Source organism: Chelonoidis abingdonii, chromosome 7, assembly GCF_003597395.2.
Source record: "Chelonoidis abingdonii isolate Lonesome George chromosome 7, CheloAbing_2.0, whole genome shotgun sequence".
In the NCBI taxonomy this organism is placed as follows: Eukaryota; Metazoa; Chordata; order Testudines; family Testudinidae; genus Chelonoidis; species Chelonoidis abingdonii.
Genome location: NC_133775.1, coordinates 109650071 through 109674414, shown reverse-complemented (window position 1 = coordinate 109674414; position 24344 = coordinate 109650071). Strand labels below are relative to the sequence as shown.

The following is a 24344-nucleotide window of genomic DNA, read 5'->3' as shown; positions in this document are numbered from 1 at the left end:
CCGGCCCACCGAGTGTTGCTAGGGTAAAAGTTTCTCCGACGAACGTGCACGCGGCGCGCGCACACCTAACTGGAATGGATATGAGCAACACATCTCGAAGAACAACAGTTACAAAGGTGAGTAACCGTCTTTTCTTTCCTCCTAATTCTGTTCAGAGTGCCCAGTCTGTTACAGCTTTAGAAACCAAATAAACCTTTATTTTCTGTTACTTTTGATTATCTTAATCATATTTTATTGTTAAGCTCTCTGCAATATCCCGGTGACATGTGCAGTGCATTTTGTTGAAATCATCCCTTTGCATAATTAGGATACTCCCACTTGGTTCTTTCAATAATGACCCAATTTACCATCATGGAAGTCACGACTATCATGAAGCCGAAGGCTCAGTTATGATAAGAGCCTGCGTTACTTAATTCACTATCATGGAAAAACTGTGAGATCTCTCTGACAGAATCCAGCAAGAGAGATAACTGATTCCCTACATTGCTGATCGTCAGAATAAAGGAAATTGAGTACAGGACTAGTTGGGCTTTTTAATTTCAAACAGATATTTGAAATGATTGAATGGCACTAAATCTGTTTGGATAATTAGAACAGGAAGGCATATTGGCATGTCTGATTGTTTGGATAACCACTGTATGTACTGAAGAGTTTATATGTTTATAAAGTTGATAGTTTTTTGCATGTTGGCGTGTGTGTGTGTATTTGTCAGTATATTTTCTGCATTGTGCAAAGTAACTGACAGTACTAAGAGAGCAAAATGTACACTTAGTAACTTGAACAACACAAACGTTGCGTAATTATATTTGATTGGGAAGCCTTTCCTGATATTTTTAAAGATAAAGTATGTTGATTCTAGATTTATGAGGCAGTCTGCCAAAAGGTTACTTAGCTCATAAATGAGCTGATTCGTGGTTCCCTAATCTATTGAACTCTTGCATAAACACTTTTTTTTTCTTTTTTTCTTTTTGAGGGGAAGACATTCTTTGGTATAGTTTACAAAAATCTTGGCTCCCAGTAAGCGTGTTAAATTTTAAAAACCAGCACGCTAACACTGCATTGAAGAATTATTTAGTTAAAACAGGCAAGAGAGTACAGAAGAAGCTACCCCTGTTGCTACTGTTGTTCTCTGGCTGGTAGGGAACACTGATATGGCTTTTGGCATTATATCTAGTCTTAGTGGCTAGACGGGGATTAATTTCAGCTTTGAAAATTTTTCATGAATTGTGCCTATAGGTCATATCTAATGCAGAGATCATCTTGCATGTTAATGGAGATGCTATATGACATTGCACTTAAGGTTCTTTCAGTGTCTCTGTTAGAAAAGCTGTATTTTGAGGGGAGGGTCAGAAGGGGATATATTTGCCAGTTATGAAGATCCCATCTTGTTGGGTTCTGGTAGGAACTTGTTCCTGGTGGTCCAAGTGAGGTATAAAAGAGAATTAAGGTGAGATGTGTTAAAATAATAGAAACCATTCTTTTCCCTCCTAAGTTCAGTTAGTGGGATTAGATTAATAGATGTTACGGCTAGAAGGGATCCTCTAGTCTGAATTTCTAGCATTACACAGGCTGTAGAATCTCATGCAGTAAATTGTACATCAGGCCCATAACTTCTGGTTGACCTACAGCACATCTTTTAGAAAGACATCCAGTCTTGACTTGAAGACTTCAGGTGATGGAGAATCTGCCACATCCATAAGTAAATTGTTCCAGTGGTTCATTACCTTCACTGTTAAACATTTGTGCCTTATTTTTAAACTGAATTTGTCTAGTTTCATCTTCTAGCCATTTGGATGTTTTTAGTCTAGCAGAAAATGAGTTTATCAGAAACCTCTTCCTCAGGTAGACACTTCTACACTGATAGTCACCTCTCAACCTTATTTTGGATAAACGAAATAGACTGATGGCTTGTCTATGCTGGCAATTAACAGCACTGCAACTTTCTCACTTAGGGGTGTGAAAAAACACACCCCTGAGCACAGCAAGTGGCAGCGCTGTAAAGCACCAGTGTAAACAGTGGCCCAGCGCTGGGAGCTACGCCCCTTGTTGAGGTGTGTTTTTTTTCTCTCCCAGCGCTGCACCGTGACCATACAAGGCATCATAAAGCGCTGCCATGTAGACTAGCCTGAGCTTCTTAAGTGTCTTACTGTAAGACTGTCCTCTGCAATCTACTCTTGAATTGGGCTGTCATGAGTTAGTCATCTCATTTTAGCATAACTCAATAGAGTGCAACTGCTATACGGACCAGCAGTTGAGTTTTCCACGCTTGCTGTCACTCCATGTCTGCACCGGCATTTGATTCGTTCATGAGACACACAGATATCTGATGCATATCCTGTGGTTCATAGTGTTATAACTCACTGCCACAGGATGTTGTGGGGCAATTTGTCAGTTCCCCTGAGAGATTGGAGGCAGAGATAATCTAGGCCTGGGAAATTCATTTCCTGGAAAGAATCGAAGGTGCTGTGCGGTTACCTCCTGGTCCTCTAAAGTATGGTTCCTTCTCATCCTGCCAACCAGTACTGACAGCTGCTGTTTTTTTATGGATGCAATGTTCCTTTGACGTGGCTCTGCAAAAGCAACCACCAAGAGATACTGTTCTTTCTTTGAGAGAAATATTATAAACTCCTTAACTGACTTTTATGTGCAGAGTTTCCATGCATAGCCTAAACTCTGTTTCAAATAATTATTGGAAGTGAGCAAAATGTATTTGAAATGTAACCATGCAAAAAAGAGGAAATTAAAAAGGTCCATAAACGTAACATGTTGTAACTTGAAGATATTGTTTGAATTGTGTTCTGAGGGATGCAGTAATATGCAGCATGTCAAAGACTTTGATGCCTTACCCTTCAAAGAAGCAAAGGGCTATAAATTATATGCATCTTTGGGACAGTGATTTGGGGACACAGAAAGAGAGATGCTGAAGGGCAAACAGTGCGCTCTGTGCAGGGGAACAGTGAACGTTTGACTATTTAAGGGTACTATCTGTCTGAACCAACAAGTTGTAACGGAGGTCATGCGTGGCTCTCTAGTAATGTACGTTATTTTCATTTAGCTGCGTTTAAGCTGTTCTCCTTGAGTCTTTTAGGGATTTCTCTATTTTTTTCTAGTATATTTGGGGTGTGATTGTGGCCCAGCATGGAATGGCGGAAAGTCAAAGCGAGGATACAGAGGGGACCCCAAATTGTCTGATTTTGCCAGGGCTCCTGGGGAATGCGTGGTCCATTTGCTTTTCCATCCATTCCGGGAGTGTTAGGCAAGGTTACAATAATATATGTTTATACGTTGCCCATTATTATGCAAATATTTTCCAGACTAGTAGGTAGATGCTGTGTGCGCAGAATAGCTACAGGGTTTAGGGCATCATATTTCCGTCCTTTAGAGAAGGTGACACTCGTAATAGCAATTCTGATTTTTGCAAACTTATCCACTGTCACTGAAAGTAACACTGTTACTAAGACTGCAACATTAAGTACTTTAATCCTCAAAATGATCTCCTTTAACTCTTATTTGAAGTAGAATGTTCTCTGCATCATAAATTTAACACTTATATTTAGGGAAAAAGGGCATGAAATATAGCCCTTCTGATTTGTCTGCATTTGCAGTGTTAAATTTATGATGCAGAGGACATTCCTCTGCAGAGGAATTTACTTCATATAATATGCACCTTTGCTACAGACTGAAGTTACCAGAAAGTTTTTTGCTGGGGAAACTGTGCATCGTAGACAGAGGTCTAGTGAAGACCCACTAAATCAATTCCTTGCTGCAATTGATTGCAGCAGTGTGGCTCTCCCCATAGTGAAGACCAGCCCTGTGGGTCTCTTCTCCAATTAATTATTTGTTTGGTGAGAGAGGAAGAGGTGGAGAATAGAGAAGAAGATAAACCTGATAAAATGTGATTTTTCTATTTAGCCAAGAAATAGAAGACATGAACATTTGTTTGCTTTATTAATTAGACGTATGTAGGTCATCTAAAGCTTCCTAATTGCTGTAAGCAAACTCTTTTGGTGCCAGGCCTCAGGCTCCATAGATAGCTGTAATTAATCGAACTTAAAGTGCAAAAGAAAAAAAAAATCCAAGGGCTTTGTGGAAATTGTGGTACTATAGTCCTGTTCCTGTTTGCAGTATGGAGCGTAAACTATGCTTTGAACTTTAAAAATAGCAATTCTCAGATGAATGTCTAATTTATCACAGCTTTGTGGTGTTAATGCAAGATTCAGGAAGTTTTGGAAAAGTATAATAAACTGCTCTGCTGTTACAAGTGTAAATTTGTACATGTATTTTTTTTTTAAATTGGTGAGCAAGTAAGTTTTATCTACCTGCCCTTACATGAAATAAGGAAGTTTTTACATACCTGAATGGACTGTTGATTGCTTGGCTATTTTATAAGTCTAAAGTTTTTTTATGGGCTCATTGCCAGCTGTTTTTTTCAGTGAGTGCACTTTTACTAGAGCTTTGTAGAGATGGACCACTGGAGGTTGAAAGTACTAAGTAGCTGACAGTTGAGGAGAATTGGAATGTTTCTACATCAACATTCGTCTTAGTTTGGGATTGCACCCTATTAAATATTGGGACCTACCACATTGGTAGGTTGTCTGATAGTAGCTAATTGTTATTGAACTGCTCGTATATATTTTTAGAATATTTATTCAAGAATCTCAGTGCGGTTTCATGCTCATAACTATCTTACGACATACTCAAAACAGCATAATCAACTCTAGTTTAAAAGGTTGTGACTAATTAAGGAATTTGCTAAGTAGATATTTTAAAACAAGTGGCATTTACTGCATATCTATGTGATGAGCCCTTCTAAAGATGTTTTGTTCTTAGCTGCTAGGAAATCCTTTACTCTTGACAGATTTGCTGAATGGATTTTAGTGCCAGTCACTTAAGTTATTAACCTCTGAAATTAGGATCTCTGTGGCAGAGAGCTCAAAACGAAGGAGAAACAGGACACCATGCAGTGTGCATAGGATTCCTGCTCTCTGTCCCTACAGTCTCTTTGGGGAAATACTAGGGAGTGCCAAACATTAGACACTTATCACTGAATCCCTGAAGAAGCAGGCTTTGCAATGTCTGCTTTATTTTGGCATCCTGATAGAAAGAGGTGTGAAAAGGAGGACCAAAAATTTTTTTGCTTTGAGCTACTCACTAACCAGGCTACATTCTTGAACAGTAAATCTGTGTATTCATTGGGAATTTTCATCAATTCCCGCAAATGCTAGAGAGCCATTGAAGTCGCCGCAGTGCAAACCCCAAGTGGAGGTAAGGAAAGACGTAATTTGCTCCATTGACGCGTGCCCTTGCGTGAAACTGTATCAATTGGGAATTTGCCTGAATTTGAGCAGTATAGAGAAGAACCTACATTTCAGTCTCAAATTGTGGTATTAAGCAGGGATTTCAGATGTGAAAATGGAGGGTGAGAGAACTGAAGTAATTTACAAGTTTAATTTTGCTTAAAATACAAATGAAGGTGTCAAGGTTTCTTTCCCCACTTTGAACTTTAGAGTGCAAATGTGGGGACCTGCATGAACTCTTTTAAGCTTAATTACTAGCTTAGATCTGGTTGCTGCCACCAAGCAGATTCAGTGTCTGGTGTTTACTCCTGTATCCCTCCCCGCCCACTTTCCACTCCCTGGGCTGCCTTGAGAGGCTTCACCATTCCCTGGTGAACACAGATCCAAACTCCTGGATCTTAAACACAAGATGATATACCACCCCTCCTTTCCCCCACCAATCCTGGTGGAGTCAGACCCAGTCCCTTGGATCTTAAACAAGGAAAATCAATCAGATTCTTAAAAGAAAGTTTTTAATTAAAGAAGAAAAGGTAAAAATTATCTCTATAAAATCAGATGGAAAATGCTTTCAGGGTACTCAGTTCATATAGACCAGAGGGGAACCTCCCCCCACAAGCCTTAGATTCAAAATTATAGCAAACAGAGGTAAAATCCTTCCAGCAAAAAAGAAATATTCACAAGTGTGAGAAAACAAACATAGACTAATCCGCCTCTTGCCTGGCATTACTTACAATTTGAAACATGAAGATTGATTCAGAAAGATTTGGAGAGCCTGTGATGTCCATCTGGTCCCTCTTAGTCCGAGAGCAAACAACACCAAAACAAAGAGCACAAACAAAGACTTCCCTCCACCAAGATTTGAAAGTATCTTGTCCCCCTATTGGTCCTCTGGTCAGGTGTCAGCCAGGTTTACTGAGCTGCTTAACCCTTTACAGGTAAAAGAAACATTAACCCTTGACTATCTGTTTATGAGAGAAGGTTTTTAATGTATCTTATGTAATGCATTACAGTATTTACAACAGTATTGTTGTAACTTGATGATTTTGTGAATGTGGTGGATATATTCTCTGATATTTATTCCCTACAATGAAGGCATTTTGCTTATGTTAGTGCTGAAATTTATCTACACTTATACATGTGCCCAAGAGAAGAGGGAAGCCTGGACATGCATCTTTCTCTTGTCTTTTTTCATGTCTTAGTCACTTTGACTCTTGCCAAAATATCATGGATCAGTTTCACCACATACTTGACTGAAGTGAATGGAGCAGTATGTGTGTATGCCAACTACGTGTTTTTCCTCTCTTGTATCCAGGTGCATGATTTAAAAAAAAATAAAAATCCTGCAGTAAGAGAGAGTGATGTCTAAGTTTTAAAAAGCCATCAGAGGTTTTATTTCAACTTCTGATTTCTACTTCAGGTTACATCATAAGTGTTGTGCTCCTAACCTTACCTAGACAACACCTGGTTCAGCTCTACCTGTACTTTCTGACTGCACTGCTGCTGTATGCTGGGCATCAGATCTCCAGGTAAGAATAAGTGAAATTTTTCACAGGACTTGGTTTTCAAATCTGGAAAAATAATATAATTAATATTTTGCCAGTAGTAGCCACACACAGAGGGAAAGGTCTGTTTTTTTCATTTAGCTGTCTGGAATATATCCTGTTTTTCCATATGTTGAAAAGATGTTACAGGATTAACACAGATTCTGCTCCATTTCTGTTGGAAGATGTGTGAGGCCTGCTCTTTTAATTGACTTCAGTGGGAGATGAATCAGGCCCATACAACTTTTATTTTAAAATCTCCTATCCGTCTTCCCTAGCCATCACAGGGGGTCTCTCTCCCATCCAGTATGAAAATACATTGCTTTTGTGATGGACATAATTTCTGTTGGACCAAGAAGAGAGAGTACCTGCATCTCTCTGACTTTCACAAATGTTTTACTAGGAGGAGAAGACATATTGTTCCTTTCAACTTGCTGGTACCTAGACAGGGGAGAAAATGTGGAATAATGAGCCATAGAGAGGAATAAGTGTAGAATAATAGTGTTGGAAGCTTTTAATACTGAAATATTAATTTCTTTATCATAAAATATGTTGTCCATTATTTTACTTTAATAGATCAGTAGTTCTGATTAGAAATCTCACAGTAATAAATAAGCACACCAAATGCGTGTGGGTCTAAAATGTAAAATGAGATGCAGTGGACAGGTCAGAGGCGATACAAACAACCAAAGTAAATCTTTCATTTATTGTTTTGGTGTTGCTGAATATATTTAACCCAAAATAAAAACAAACTCATTTTGATTAAAGGCTTGGATTGGAGCCTGAAAAACTATCATCTTGTTAGGAGGCTTCCCTGAGAAATATCTGAAGTGTGGCATTGGATCTGATCCTTTTGATGCCCAGTGGTGGAAACTATTTGAAAATATCATAGTAAACTGATTTGTATAAAATGGTAGGTTTGTTGTTTAAGTGGTAAAATTGTTGTTCCAGCAAATGCTTTGAAACTGCCCTTTTGGTTAAATCTATTCATTGTCAAGGAAAGTTTTTAAATAGAGGTTTTGGGGCAGTTAGAAAGTGGTGATGTCATGGCTGTTAGGGTTTCCTTTAATGGTGTTCTGAATGTGGGGGAGAGGATTGTGGCCTCATACTTCCTGGGTAGGAAGGAGTATGGCTTCCTGATTATTCCCCTGGGAATCCTGAGCTTTTCTAGCTGTGGTTTGCAGATGTTTGTCCTAGTATTTTAAAGACTTTATTTGCTTACTAGAGAAAGAAACTTAACTTTTGTTTTAAGATCCTGGGTTTAAATCAGAATAAGGATGCTAATATGACATCCTAAATGTGCATGCTCTCTCAGGTGTTCATCAGATGCAGGTGGGCTTTTGGTCCAGAGGGCATGGAGATAGAAGATTCAGAATGAGTGCCTTCACTTCTGCAGCCTTGTGCTTCGGTTTTTTTAACCTGAAAAAAGGGGAAAGAGTGCATAAACTTCAATTTATATACAGTCTTGGGCATGGCTGCCTACTGAAATTTTATTCTTATTATTTTTTCACTAATTTTTTAATTTTACCATATCAGCTTATAGACTCATAGACTTTAAGGTCAGAAGGGACCAATATGAATATTGTGACATTTAAAAGTCATGAAAATGTATTGCTGTATTGTTTGAACCATTAGTGTACTGGTACTTGGCTCCACAAATTTATTAGAAAATTCCTAATAATGAGTTAATATGCAAGATTTTCATTTAAATGTAGTTAGGACTGCAGATTTGCCATGGCATTTTTATCAAAAATCATGGAGTTGTCCGGTCCTCTGGGCGTTGTGACCTGATGCACAGAGTTGCTGCATTACTCAGGTTTGTCCTGGCTGCCCCTCCGTTAGGGCAGCTGGGCCAAATCTGAGCAGCACTGTAACTTTGTTCACCGGATCACAATGCCTCTTACTTGAATTTGACCTGGCTACTCCCCTGTCATGATGGAGGGTTGACCAGGCCAAGCCAAACTTGAGCAGCGCTGCAACACTGTTCACCCAGTTCACCTCCCTGGGCATTGCAAGCCCAGCCCCTTGGAGCAGGAGCTGTCACAGCAGGGAAGTCACACGCATTCACATGCATATGCACACAAAGCTTGGACAAATGGGAAAATCATGCTATCCATGACTGTTTTCTCCACTGTGACAAACCTGCAACCCTTTTTTTTCACTTTCACTAGCATTGCACAGAAAACAGGCTCCGTTTTAAAAATAAAATTGGATCAAATCGACAGTTTAGTAGTAGAGCAAAGTCTAGCCACATGAAGAGCCATGTTGGGGTCCTCAGTTTGCTGGCAGGGCTAAAGTGTGGCTTACTGACATTCTCGAGTGAATTTACCCATTCCCCTGGAGCAGTGTGGTCTGGTTTTTGTGGGAGTTGGGTCCAGTCATCCTTGACTGATGGCAGGCTCCCCACAGCAGCCTATGGCAGTGATAATGGGAAGACTACCACTCTTAGCACCCCCGCCCCAAAAAAATAGTTTTCAGATTCAGCCAGGGTCTTTCACAATAAAAGAACAGTATGAAGTTGAAGTGTGACTAATGTACAAATATGCTCTGTACTGTACATATTGTCACTTTATTGAGCATCCAGCTTACTTTTTATATTGTCTAGTAGACGTAATGTACTAAAATTACAAGAAACAGGTATTTAGACTATTCAAATAGTCTAACAGTATTGCTGTTTAATTTTAAATGGTTTGAATAACTTGGTATTGAATCTACTGCAGTTCATTAGCTGGCATGCTATTTAAGATGGATGAGGAAGTAACGCTGGGGAGCTATAAACACAGCATGGTTGACAGACAACTTAAAATGTGAAACAGCAGGATTTACTTAACATCAGCTGGCATTCTTGACAATGTGCAGCCTTTTGGAATTTTTGAATCACTGGAGAACTTCTGTTTCCAGTGCTGCTGTTCCACTTCAGGAATAACTTGTGGTTAAGACACAGGACTAAGAGTCATGACATCTGGGTTTTATTCCTGGCTCTGGTTTCAGATTTTCATGTTTTTGTGTGACTTTAGGCAAGTCATGTAACTTCCTGATGCCTCTGCTTTCCTGTCTGTAAAGTGGGGTGATGTTAAGAGGGGGATTGAAAGTTGATTCAATACTATCTGTAAAGCATTTGGAGATGCACTGTCCAAACACAAGGTGTAAAACATAGTAATGTGTTTTAGTGAGAACAGTCACCATCGTGGTAACTCCTGAGTGTCCGTGAAATAAAGGCAATAATAAAGGATAAATAATAGGACAAAAAATATCATCATGCTGCTATATAAATCAATGGTTTGCCAGCACCTTGAATACTGTGTGCAGTTCTGGTCACCTCATCTCAAAAAAAGATATATTAGAATTGGGAAAGGCACAGAGAGAGGAAACAAAAAGATTAAGGATATGGAACAGCTTTTGTATGAGGAGAGATTAAAAAGACGGACTTTTCAGCTTGCAAAAGAGACAAAGAGGGGGGATATGATAGAGGGCTATAAAATAGTGACTGGTGTGGAGAAAGTGAATAGGGAAGTGTTATTTACCACTTCCAATAACATAGGAACCAGGGGTCACTCAATGAAACTAATAGGCAGCAGGTCTAAAACAAAAGGAAGTATTTCTTCACACAACACAGTCAATTCACGTGGAACTCATTGCCAGAGGATGTTGTGAAGGCCAAAATTATAATGAAGTTATAAAAAGAACCAGATAAATTGATGGTGGATAGGTCCATCAGTGGCTGTTATCCAGGATGGTCAGGGATGAGACCCCATGCTGAGCATCCCTAGCCTCTGATTGCCAGAAGTTCGGAGTGGATAATGGAGTGGGGAGTGTTGCTCAGTGATTGCCTGTTCTGTTAGTTCCATCTGAAGCACCTGGCATTGGCCACTCTTGGAAGACAGGCCAGTGGGCTAGATGGACCATTGGTCTGAGTCAGACTGGCTGTTCTTATGTTCCTATCTAAGCTAACCTGAAAGGCAGATTCACATGCCCCCTCATGGAAAAATAGATGTTTCTCTATTTTATGCACAGTTACATCAGCCTCTGGCAGAAATCATGCTATTAAACAATCTTTCCCTGGAAATTTCACTGGGATGTGTGCTTATGTTAAAGAAAGGAACCCTGCATCATTTCATACGCCTTGTTTTCCTGTTGTGCTGTGGTTCTGTCCCACAACTGGCAGCATTGAGAATTAGGGTTCCAATGAGGGAGGAAAATTACAAGCAGAAACTATTTGTTATATCTAACTTCATTTGTTTTTAATATGACACAGAACATGAAACCTAGAGTTGTTTTTTGGTGGGATTGTTTGACGTTAATTGAAGAGACTGATTAGCCAAAGTAAATGACAGTGGCATGACACAATTAGACCAGATAACCGCTGTGTGTTATGGCAGTTGACTACAAACCACCTTTGTTAAAAACGGAAGAGCCTTTCTTGCATGTATGAGAATATAGATGTATGAGTCAAGTATAAGCATTATCTGAATTGTCCCTTTGTTTAGAAAGATAGGTTATTCCTACGGCTGACTTAGTCATGGGTATTTTTAGTAAAAGTCATGGACAGATCATGGGCAGTAAATTAAAATTCACGGCCCCTGACCTGCCCATGACTTTTGTACTATATACCCTGACTAAATTTTTGGGGTAGGAGGGTGACCTGGGGGCACCGCAGGTGCTGGGGAGGGGATGGCCGAGGGTGTCATGGGTGCTGGGGGGGCGGGGAGGCAGTTGGAGGGGCTGGCAGGCTCTCTACCTGGCTCCATGCCTCCCCAGAAGCAGCAACATCCCCCTTCCTCAATGTCTAGGCGGAGGTGTGGCCAGGCAGCTCTGCGCGCTGGCTCTGCAGCTCCCTGATCATGCCACGGCCTAAGAGCTGAGGGATATTGCTACTTCCACGGAATCCCCACCCTGAGGTAAGTGCCATACAGAGCCTTCACCACCTCTTTTATGCCTCAAATCCCAGTCCTGAGCCCCTCCCACACCCAAATTCCTGCTGTGAAGGAGGTGCAGTGGCCCAAGACTGCCCCAGCAGCGGCTGGTCCGGAAGGGAACCAACCTGCTCAGGTAGTCCCTGGGCCAGCGGCATCAGTGGCTGCAGAAGTCATGGAGGTCCTGGAAAGTCACAAAATCCGTGACCTCAGTGACAAACTAGCAGGTTTAGTTGTTCCTAGTTGATTGTGAGTGGCTTTCTTTTTAACTTTCCAACCTGGATTGGCTTTAGAGCTGCATTGCCAACAGTATTGAATCTGCAAATCTGATTTTAGCTTTATATTTGTCCTAATTTTCTAACACACATCTTATGAGACATTTCATTTAATAAGAAAATACTTTTTACTCTATTCCAGTAGAATGAACAATTGAGAAGTAAAAGCTGCAGCTTAATAAAGCCTTAATTGATAAAAATTGAGTGCACACACTTAGTCCTATCAACATCTTTGTATGGCACTGCAGTTGTTCGTAGCATTTTCGGAATATCTGTACCAGAAGATCATTATTCTTGTGCTGCTAATGTAATGTAATAAGAAAATCACATCTTTGATGTTTCACTACTTTTGAATAAGAAATTAGGATTCTACTCATCTACAAATACTTTTTTAAAAAATTGTGCTACAATTTTATAATTTAGTACTTTACAGATCTGTTACACTATCATGATATAAATTTTCCTTCAAATGTTGCTGCAGTTGAGCCTGTAGAAAAATGACTCAAAGGAGATCTGATGCATTATGTGTCAGTGTGGATCTATTGTGGGTGCACATGCATCTGAGATCAGTCTCTTGAATAGCCGTGTCAGTCATGGCCATGCACGTGTCCTGTGCCTCTTTGTTCTCTCATCGGAGTACATAAAGGGTGTAGGGGTTGCAACCCTTCCTCAGCTCCCTCTTACCGCCCACAGCAGTGAAAATGAACCCAGTGAGTGTCTGACAAGCTGCTCTCTTCAGAGATCTTTACATTGTTGTTTTTTTAACCAGGTTTGTTGAGACTTTTTGTCTACACGCTCCCAATTGAAGGATGGTCCCAAAAATCCCATCCCCAATCAGTGATCCTGTTGAACGTTGGTGCGAGGTGCTTTGCGCCAACCACCGTGCCTAATGGTAGATTCCAAATACTGCCTGTCCTACCATGGGCTGATCCTTATAGGGGATAATTGCTAATGCATATTCTGCCTAGGGGAGAGCTACATGTGTTCTGTGTGCAAGTCCTTTTCATCAGGGTCTGCAAATCCAGGGATGTTCAGCTCAAACTACATCTGCTAGAGCAGTCCGCATGGGTCACTTCAAACCCAGAGATGATAGTCACTACCAGAACAAGGCCAGATAAATCAGCATCGGACAGCATTCCTTTGAGGACAAATCATACCCCAGGATCGGGCAGCAGAAATAAGGCAAAGAGGACTCTGGTAGAGCTGACGCTGACATCTTAGACACAGACCACCTCTGTGTTAATGAAATCTTCAGTGCTGACAGCCCAAGGCAACAAAGCCAGCACCTGTTCCCACAGGTAAAGGGGACACTGACTCATGCAGCTAGACAGAGCTCAAATATAGCTCCAAAACTGAAGGGAAGTGCTGGAAGGAAAACATCACTCCTTCAAGGACAGAGCTCTGAAGTCCTCAGTCACAGCTGGAGTGGATCAGGGAACCAGAGACCTGGCACTGCCCTCCATACTGATGTCCATGATAAAGGCAGGCAAGGGCCCAAGATATACACTTGAAGAATCAGTCTCCTCTCCAGAGACATTTTGAGGTCTGAAGAGGTGACTGTCACAGGTATCATATTGCCCCACAGCACCGCTGTTCAAAGAAGAAAAGTATTGCTTCTCACTAGCACTGAGCAGAGAAGAGGAAGTGTGTATAACTAGTGTTGGGAAGAGAAGGACAAATGTTATTTCTAGAATCAATCCTCTAGATTTCTCCTCCATCCTCGTGTATTTTAATGCAGATTGTTTGAAGAGCCCCATTTCAGCATACTTGGCACAAACTATGATGCTTGAAAATCTGCTTTGAGCAAGGGCTGTCATAGATACACAGAACAGATTTTTGAAGTGTTTGTTTTTCTACTTGAGATTTAACTTCTGAATTCCAGAGACCTTTTGCAAATGAGAATGTGAATTGCAAGGTGGAAGCATAACTGTTTATCAGGCAGGGATAGAGCTAGAGTATTTCTCCATATTTAACTGGCACAAGCCTGAATCCCAAGGCATAGTTGCACTAAAGCAGTGTGAATGCGTTGGATAACTAGCACTTAGTCACATGCACATTCTTTATTGAAGTGAAGGGAAGGACTTTCATTTGATTTGGGGATATCTGTTAATAGGTTGCTTTTGCTTTGACTGGAGTGACTGCTGTATTGTTCCAATATGTCCTTTTTATTTGGAGGTGCTAAATGTTCATATTCTTTTTGCCGAGGTCCACAGATCTGTTACCATGAGTACTTCCTCCTGCTTGGGGGCAGAACCAGACTTGTCAGTCGCTGACAGCAGGGAATGCCCCGCAGTCCTGAAGTTCCCTCCAGGTTTTTTTTCTGCCTCCCCAGCATCTGGTGGCTCAGACAGTCTTCCTTGCTTCAGAGCTTTTCCGAAGGAAGTAGCCAACTTTTTTTCAAATGTTTAAGCTAGCAGTTTGGTTTAATTATGTATTTAGTTTCCAGTTGTATCCCAGGGCTGTTTTAGATTTTTTGAGAAGACTGTCCTCTCAGCTCTGCTCCTCTTTTAGGTATTTGTAGTGGCTGGTGCCCCTGCAGGCTTCGGGGAGCAAGGCAGGCCATGAAATTCCAGAGGCAAAATGAAAGGTTTGCCTCCCCTGTCTCCTCCTTATTGCTTTGGAGCTCAGCCAACTCTGCGGGCAGGATGCAGTCTCCGTCACAGCCAACCACCACGGTTGGAGAGACTGGATCTGCCCGGCAAGATGCAGTGCAGACCTGACAAGATTGTCTCAGCCCTCCTTCCCTGGCAGGAATGGAGCCAAAGAACTGGGTCCAGGGCAAGCAGCCCATTTACCCCATCTCCATTAAGGGGTGAAGCAGGCAGAGCTTCAATATATTTTTCTCTTTTCATTTGCGCTGCCATGTTCTATATCACCATCTTTAGTGGAAGAATACTTAGGTTGGACTTGTGCACTCTATCCTGTTCTTAAATAATAGAAAATGATCATCTACACCAGTGGCGTTCAAACTTTTTTTACTGGTGACCCCTTTCAGATAGCAAGTCTCTGAATGCGACCCCCCCCTTATAAATTAAAAACACTTTTAAAATATATTTAACACCATTATAAAAGCTGGCGGCAAAGCGGGGTTTGGGGTGGAGGTTGACAGCTCATGACCTCCTATGTAATAACCTCGCGACCCCCTGAGGGGTTCTGACCCCCCCAGTTTGAGAACCCCTGTTCTACACCAATGACAATAGAGTTAGTGTGTTTTACATATGGGTATATGAATTTGCCCCTCTTCCCTTTAACTATACATAGTCTACTAAGGGAGCAATGGAAAAAAATAAATAAATACAAAGAGTGACACAGATACATAAACTATGTACATCAGGTTATTTCAGCTGTCCATGACTTGTTTTTATGAAGCACTGTGACAGAAATTGAAATGTTAACATTAAGTGTGAACTTCACCTGGTACTTAAGTTTTAAAAGAAAAAAAAGAAATTAGATGAGATGGGGAGAAATGAGGGGTGGAGTGGAGAGAGAGGAGTGCCTTCTAGCTATTCCACAAAGAACAAAAACTGACTAGTTTCATAGAACTTTGACCTCTGCTTTTCCTAAATGGTCTGTTGCTCTTGGATCATGTACTTCTGATGTCTTAAGCTGCTCTCTCCTTCCATGCATACTTCAGTTCGTGGAAATGCATTCTTATTGGTCAAGGTAGGGAGTGTTTGGATTTTCATAGTAAACTGAGGAAATTAAATTTCACCACACAAAAAGGAAGTGAGTTACTCATGCAGATGATGAAAATAAGTTATTTTCTTACTTTGGAGTTCTTGAAGACAGCCACATGTGACATGTAGTGGAATATTTCATCTCAAACCATCAGTGCTGGAATACTAGAGATGGGGAGGGTCATGACTACTGAAACAAAAACTGATGCGTTGTACATAATATGTTAATGTAGAGAAGTTCACCTTGTTGTAAAATCTTTTCCGTTACCCTCCCCAGCTTGCTGGGTTGCATGGCTAAGTTAAAACTACTACATCACTCATTTAGCTTGAGCACCACTCATTAAAATACAAGTTTTGAGACGTCTTTGTAAACTTGTTAATTTAGGCTGTGATTCAGCAAGGCATTTAAGATGGTTCCTAACTTTAAGCATGAGTAGTCCTTTTGAAGTCAAATATGATTTGACGCCTTTCCATTTAAAGGGACAGGTTTTTAAAGGGCACAAACGACCATTTAGTAAAAGAGCTGACAGCAGTTTCACCAGCAAAAACTTTCTTGTAACTTCAATCTGTTAAATACAGTGTGCAGCAAAGGTGCATATTGTATGAAGTAAATTCCTTTCAAGCTGGTTAGCGATGTCTTAATATTTTGTTTTTGTTCATTAGGGATTATGTTAAGAGTGAGCTGGAGTCAGGATATGAAGGGCCAATGTATTTAGAACCTCTCTCCATGAATCGTTTCATGACCGCCTTAATAGGTAAGTGCAGTTTAAACATCTAAGGGGTGGCAGGAATAACTACTTCTTTCTTAATTCTCTTTCTGATCTCTTCTGCGTGCATCTTTTTTTAAATTTCTTGGGCCTGAGTGTCTCTTGGCTTTATAGTTTTTTAAATAATAATAATAAATAACAACAACAACAATATGTACTTTTCCATTGAGAGGCCTGGATCCATGCAGCCTTATGATGTGATTCCATCTTCGGGGGTTCATCTACTACAACTTTACTAATAAGCACATTCCCTTGGATTGCAACTTTGCTTATAAATTAAAACCTTCACTGTGCCTGGTTACCTTAATATTAGATTGTAAAAGTTTTAGTTTCACTTGCCTTTTCATGTAACAAAATGAACCTATTAAGTTGTAAAGACAGATTTTGGCATGCTAACCTGTGCTGTGGCTTCTGACTTAGCATGTTTTTGTTGCTTCAAAAGCAGTCAATCAATCACTGGAGGCTTCTATCAAAAGTGCAGAGTGTTTTTTTTTTTTATGTATACCTACAGATGGATTTTAAATTGTTTCAATACAGGAGATTAGTGTGGCTGAAAATTTGCCCAGGAAATAACAATTTAAAACAGTTGATTTACTGAGAGTACTGGTACAATACATGTGGGTTTTTTTTTTTCACTTTTGTTTCTGGCTCCCTGGAACGTGTTGGGAGGAAGATCTGAGCATCTCATCTAGGGGCAATGGGTCCCTTGGTTCAGTGCCCAAAGGCAGGGCTGAAACAGTGGAAAATGTTGTCTATGTTGCCTTCAAGACTAAGTTAATACAACCCAGTATGTCTGTAGTTGCCACCCTTACAGTTTCACTTCCTAAAATTAATTCTCCTCCCTTCCAGTCTCACTGATAGGATAGCTCTTTCAGACTCCCTGGCTCTGATTTAGAGTCAGTGTAATTCTAATCTGTTTGAATTCCTCACGTGGAAGGCACTGTAGAAATTCCAAGTATTAACAAGCATGTATGGACAATCAATACTTCTGTCTTTAGAAGTGCAGAACAAAAACATTTGTTCTCAACAGCCCTGTGGGTTAGGCAAGCATTATTCCCATTATACAGAGCTAGGGAAGCTGACATACCTAGAGATTGAGATGTCTTCTACCATGCAGAAGTTTGTGTAGGTGGACCTGCAAAGATGCAAATAACTATTTTAAATTCTGAGTGCCAGTAATATTATTTCCCTGGTTTTGACTGAAATGCAGAGGTTAACTGAGCTTGACTTGATGGCTCGTGAGCTATTTTTTCTCAAATATAGCAAAGAGTTCTGTGGCACCTTATAGACTAAACAGACGTTTTGGAGCATGAGCTTTCGTGGGTGAATAGCCCCCATGTACAGGCATCCGACGAAGTGGGTATTCACCCACGAAAGCTCATGCTCCAAAACTTCTGTTTAGTCTATAAGGTGACACAGGACTCTTTGCTGCTTTTACAGATCCAGACTAACATGGCTATCCCGCTGATACTTTCTCAAATATGTTACTCAAACCAGCAGATGTGAATTGCATACATGAAGATCTCTTTTTCTAATACTGTGTAAGTTTTCTCATGATGAACTTTGACCAGTAAAGAATGTGTTTTAGTATTAAGGTCACTAAGCCCTACCACATTTCAGTGGGAGAACTTAGGAATGTTTACAGCATGTGTTCATAGAATGATAGAAAGTCAAAAATCTTTTAAGACAGACCCTCTTCAGTTCCTCTTGCTAAGGTCTAAGGATTTCATCTACAGTAAATGTTTTATCCGGCACTTTGCCAACTGGAAAGCTCTGTAAACCGGCATTTCTGATCTTCATTGAAATTCTGGTTTATAGTCCGGTTGGCATGGGGCCAGTAGGGGGTTAGGGCACTGGAGGGGGTGCAGCGCGCAGGCTCTGGGAGGAAGTTTGTGGGCGGAGGCCCTCGGGGTTGGGGAGTGGAGGCAGGTACCTGATCCAGGGGGCGCTCTCCTTGGGTGGCTCCCCGCAAGTGGTGACCTGTCCCAGCTGCTCCGAAGCAGAGGCATGGCAGGCAGCTCTGCAGCTGAGCGCTAGTCCCACAGATTCCATTAGCTGGGGACCATGGCCAATGGGAGCTGTCAGGGGGTGGAGGCAGCACACAGAGCAGCCAGGACAGGTTGCTGCTTGCGGGAAGCCACCCGAGATGAGAACACCCCCAGATCCTGGAGCCCCCTCCCTCATCCAAAGTCCATCCCTCTTAGTTAACCAGCATTTTTCACTTATTGGCACCCCTCATACCTCCAACATGCCAGATAAAACAGCTTTTACTGTGTTTACTACTTGCTGTCTGCTTGCAGCTGCTATAAAAGGAAAACCATGTATGAGATGTGTAATGGGAACCGACGCTGGGTTTATACAGAATGTTAAGGCTTCCAGGATGCATACATTTTATTTTGTGCATAGGTTATAACCTATAAACTGGTCCTTGCCCCAAAGTAGTTTGATCTAATCTAATTTATAATTACATTAAAATTTATTTATGTATAGAAGTTTCTGTAGCCCTCATGTCTGCAGTGTTTGTAAATGGGCTTTCAACAGCCATTTCTGACCATTGCTGACTGAGATTGCTAATGTATGCCTTAGTGCTACAAACAGTATCATTTGAGGGTTGCCTCTTGTATAAACATGACATCCTGTGAGCATGTTAGCTGGCAAAATTCCAAAGCTAAGTGGCTTTGGAAACTATGCTGCCCACAACATTAATCTTCTTAAGATGTAACCCCAATGGTGTGTGTTTATTTTAACCACAGTTAAAAAACAGTAATGACTTAATGTGGAAGAAAGGGAGAATTTTTCGGCATCAGCCTTTTGGAGGGAGAGAATAAAACAAAGACAGTTTTATATTAGAAATGATTTGGAGGGAAAGTTTACCGTGTCAGCTTGCTTACAACAAGTCTTCCATTAGGTCATGAGCTAGATGATTCAGGCTGCTAAAACTGTGCAGAAGTCTTGGGAGCAGAAAATGGTTTTGTGCTCTCAGAGCTCAGGCATTCCACAGGAGAGAGCTGTCCTTCTTGCCTACTTTCTCCTTCCCTGAAGAAGAGCTCTTAAATTCTGCAGGAGGCAGGGTACACAAGCACTGCTCTAGTACATCACTCAGCCCACGGTTTCCAACTTTCAGAATGCCAGTGAGCAAGTGGATTTGTTGAGGGTTATTAACAGTTTGTTGGCACAGTCTGTTCTTCTCTGTTTTGACATTCAGAACAAGTGCCTTTCTTTTGACTAATTATATCATTACCTTATGATATCAGTGGTTTTTATCACATAATACCACCTCCCCATGATAATCTGACTGTGTGTTTTCCAAGTTCTTTCTCTCGCTCTCTCTCTTTAACAAACATGCTATTGCTAGCACGGAATGCGGAGTAACTCTTCTTCAGAAGTCCTGTCAGAGATCTTTTCAGATCCTCTCTGAAGGGGTAGACAAATGACACGCCACTGATTTGAGAGAGCAGATCAGAGCCTTGAGATAAAGTACTCCGTTTATTTAATTTGGTGACATGCAAACTCCCTCCTGCGGTAAGTAACTTTCAGTCAGTGCTTAGATTCCAAAGGTGGAAGAGGAGACTGCTGGGTAATCTCAGGGAGTTAGCATAACATTGATTTGCTACATGTTTGGCATCGTAAAGGAACGTGGTTGCCCTACTTTCTGTTAGATGAGACTTAGATCTGTGGTCCTGCCCTTCAAAATCATGAGAGATCCAGTGACATTCTTTATAAGAGGAGTATAAGGCGATGTCTACACTACAGACCTTACAGCAGCACAGTTGTACCACTGCAGTGCACTCCTGTAAGGTCTCCCATGTAGCCACTCTCTCCTGTTGGCATAATTAACCCACCTCCAACGAGTAGTGGTAGCTATGTTGGTGGGAGACTCTCCCACCGACATGGTGCTGTCCCCACTGCCACTTCTGTCGGTAAAACTTATGTTGGTCAAAGGATGTTACTTAACGCTCCTGACTGACAAAAGTTTTACCGACAAAAGTGCAAGTGTAGACAAAGCCCAAGGGTACTAAATTGGTGCTGTGGCAAAATTTCACTGTAGATAATTGCATCATGCTTATACCCAAAAAAGTATTGGTTTTAGTTTTGGTATTCTTTTGTCTACAAAGCTGGGTTGCCTGAGTTACTATGAGTCACAGTAACTGGAGTAAATCCAACTATACAGGTAGCTGAGTAACAGAAAATTGTTAATGCACAGTGATGTGCTGCCAGTAGTTTAGCCAGGGCTCCCTCAAAGATTTTTCTCCCATCTGCTAACAAATTTATGTATTGGGAACAGAGGCTGAGAGTGGGTTACAGGGAATGGACAGAGAGCAGAAAAATGATGAGGGAAGGACTTGGAGTCTTTATTGTTTCCTTTATCCATTTAAAGGAAAACATTCTCCCAGAACCATAATCAAGGAATGGAGACAGCATGACAGGGCAAATATACTAAGTTTACTTGCTGGAAATGTGATATTTATGTTCCTGAGAAATATACTTTGAGGGTCTAGCACAAAGTGCAGCTTGAGAGCACAGTTGCCAACTTTCAGGTGGTAAACTAGCTCCCCAACATTCACAATAAGCCAAAAATCAAGCTAATCTCATTTCAAAATAAGCCAATCTCTAAGAACCCCAACTCTCTGACTAATTTCCCCGACGTGCAGTCTGGGAGTGTGGTGGGGCCTGTTGTGCGCCCCGACTCTCTCCCCCACCTTGCCTCTGCTTGCCGAGAGCCAATCCAAAAAAAGAAACTACTAGCCAACAAGCAACTCACAAGCCAATTAAGCCAAAAACAAGCTCAATTTCTGAACTTTTTTCACAGGTTTGGCATGTCTGCTTGAGAGGTGTGTGCAAACCATAGAATCCTAGGAATGGTGTGCTTGAAGGGACCTCAATAGATCATCTAGGCTGGTTCCCTGCAATGAGGCAGGACTCAGTATTCTCTAGATCAGAGGTTCTCAAACTGGGGAGCACAGAATGTATTTTGGAGGTGCGAGAGGAGCTTTGGGAGTGGGGGATGGGGGGGCTTGCTGTGCACATTTTACCCACAGCAATGAATAGTCAATGCCACTCTTACTTCTGTGCTCCTGCTGGGGGTGGCGCCTGCCTTCAGAGTTGGGTACCAGGCCAGCAGCCACTGCTCTCCTGCTGCCCAGCTCTGAAGGCAGTGCCACTGCCAGCAGCAGTGGAGAAGTGAGGATGGTGATGCCATACCATGCCACTCTTACTTCCGTGCTGCTGCTGGCAGTGTTGCTGCCTTCAGAGCTGGGCAGTCAACCACTGCTCTCTGCTCTGCCATCAGACTGAGTGTTTGGAGTGTGATCTCCGGATAGCACCCCCAACCACTCCTTCTCTTCCTCCTATCTCAGAAAGAAATGGCAGCATGGTTGGGATTCAGAAACTCTCAGCTTCACCCATATATGTACATATGGTTAACGGGAGGGATGAAGGGATGATTTGCCCAGTGGTCATAGGGCTTGTTCCAAGGTCCTTCTCTTCATCAAGCAGATAGAAGCCATACTCAGTGTGTCAGCCTTTTTCTCTGATAAAACTTCTTGTTGCAACACACAATGAGATGGTATCCAGCATGCACTCTGAGGGTGATGTCGTGTGAACCTCCAAAGATAAAGGAAAATCCAGTTTCGTAACAGGTGTGCTGTAGTTAGCAGAACTATCATGGTAGTACTGGATATTGTTAGCTGCTTCACTGGAAAGCTAAATTAAGATGTGTGTTTCCTGGAGGAGGTGAACAGCTTGCTATAAAATACTTTGTCATGTTTTCAGGTCAGTTGGTGGTATGCACCCTGTGCTCCTGCGTCATGAAAACCAAGCAGATCTGGCTCTTTTCTGCTCACATGCTCCCTCTGCTGGCACGACTCTGCCTTGTGCCGCTGGAAACCATTGTGGTCATCAACAAATTTGCCATGATTTTCACTGGCTTGGAAGTGCTCTATTTTCTGGCATCGAATCTTCTGGTACCATACAATCTTGCAAAATCTGCATACCGAGAGCTTGTCCAGGTAGGCTGTACGCTGATCTTAACAGGTTCATTGGCTGATTGTGGTATTACTTTATATTTTGTGGTCTGAAAAAGCAATCATTGCAAAATGTCTTCCATGGCTCAGTTTTTGGGAGTTAATTGTGCTTTCCTATCATTCCATACTGTGTTTGTCTTAGCAATGTCCTCTTCCACTTATTTAATGTACATTGCTAGACAGCATGGACTAGCAGTTAGAACAATGACCTGGATTCTAATCCTGGTTGATCACTTAACTTGTGTGACTTGCTTGACTTCCAGTTTGTCCAACCCATGGTTTTACTGAATAAAAGCCAGGGCCTTGGTAGGATGGACGTTAGAGTTGCTAAATCGGAAGTAAGCTGCTCTTGGAAAGCAGATTACACCCACAAAAACAATTGTAGTAATTCTGGTGTATATAATAATGCCCTGGTTAGAAAAGTGGCAGTTTGTAAGTATAGCTTATCTTGAGCTGGAAATGAGATCCAAGAAAAAACATGAAACCAAGAATAAACTATGAATAACTTACACTTCTGGAATATTAAAATACATTAGCAACTTTGTATACACATAGGCATCCGTTTGGAAATTCACTCCTAGCAAAAAGCGACAGAGAGTCCTGTGGCACCTTATAGACTAACAGAGGTATTGGAGCATAAGCTTTCGTGGGTCCCACAAAAGCTTATGGTCCAATACTTCTGTTAGTCTATAAGGTGCCACAGGACTCTGACGCTTTTTACAGATCCAGACCAACATGGCTACCCCTCTGATACTTGACTTTCATTAACGTCAGTTATGCAAGTCAGTTGAAAGAGAGACTTCAAAATTGGCTTACTGCAAATCAGAACAGACTGAAACATGGGGAAGCTTTCAGACAATTTTAAAAAAGGAATTGCCTGGCTTTTGTCAGGCAGAGTAACTCTTGTCAAATTTTTCAACCAGCATCCATGTACAAACCTCAGCTGTGCTACAAACCCCATTTGTAGCTTGATAACATGGGTTATTATATACTCTTTGGCTGCAGAGAGAGACAGGAATGAACACCAGTCCCTATGGAGTGCTCCAGTTCTGCCAGATATAAGTCCCAAGTTGCATATGTTGGCCCAGCAAAATGCAAAATGACTGGGAATAGTGAAGTTTCTTGTATCATGAGGGAATGGAGAATTGACTGAGACTGCAGTTTTATGCAGAATATGAAGATAGGCTGCCTCTCCAATGAAAACAATCCATGTCCTCTCACTGTTTTTAAAAATGGGTTCTGCCACACATCCGTGTAAGGCACTCTGACCTACACGGACTTGCTTTGAAAACTTCAGAATTACGTGTCTGGTCTAAACATGTTCCAGAAGCTTTCGCTTGGCGCTTTGCTGAGCAGGCAGTGTTTTAAAAGTAACCTGTAAAGGGGGGGGGGGACCTAAAATTGGCTTGCACTGTGTTTTTACTGCTGTGTTGTATATAAAGAAGTCCTGAAAGCTTTTTGTGAAAAGGAATTTTCTTTTTTCCCCTTTAATATCCTGATCTGATCTCGCCCTCGAAATCTTTACAGCTTTGTCTAGGCTAACCATTTATCCTACAAATTTCCTGTTGTTGCTATCACTAGCTGAGCCCCAAATGTGGTAGAAATAGTGGGACTAGTGTGGATGAACATCCTGCAGCCACTGGTGTTCAATCTGCCCTGTTACCTAACTCTGCTTAGGGCAGGTCAAGATGGCACAGTGGTAAAAGCTCTGGCATTTGCCAGATCTCTACTCTACACTAGGACTCCTACCAGCACTGTCTCCCAGTGCAGTAACACTGGTGGGGAATTTTTTGGTAAAATTCCCTACTGCAGACCAGGCCCATCTGAAACTTGGGGAATTTTGTTTTTTCT

The 24344-nt window shown here is 41.5% G+C and overlaps 1 protein-coding gene across 3 annotated transcripts in view; it reads left to right on the top strand.

Annotated features, from left to right (window-relative positions):
- RNF145 (ring finger protein 145) overlaps nt 1-24344 on the top strand; it is a 77869-nt gene that overhangs the window by 37423 nt on the left and 16102 nt on the right. For 2 of the 3 annotated variants that reach the window (XM_032800449.2, XM_032800447.2), the window contains 3 exons: nt 6715-6823; nt 16367-16458; nt 22243-22478. In XM_032800449.2, coding sequence (XP_032656340.1) covers nt 6715-6823; nt 16367-16458; nt 22243-22478 — 437 coding nt within the window. The remainder of the gene's footprint in view (nt 1-6714; nt 6824-16366; nt 16459-22242; nt 22479-24344) is intronic. The other variant, XM_075068205.1, reaches the window with a different exon arrangement.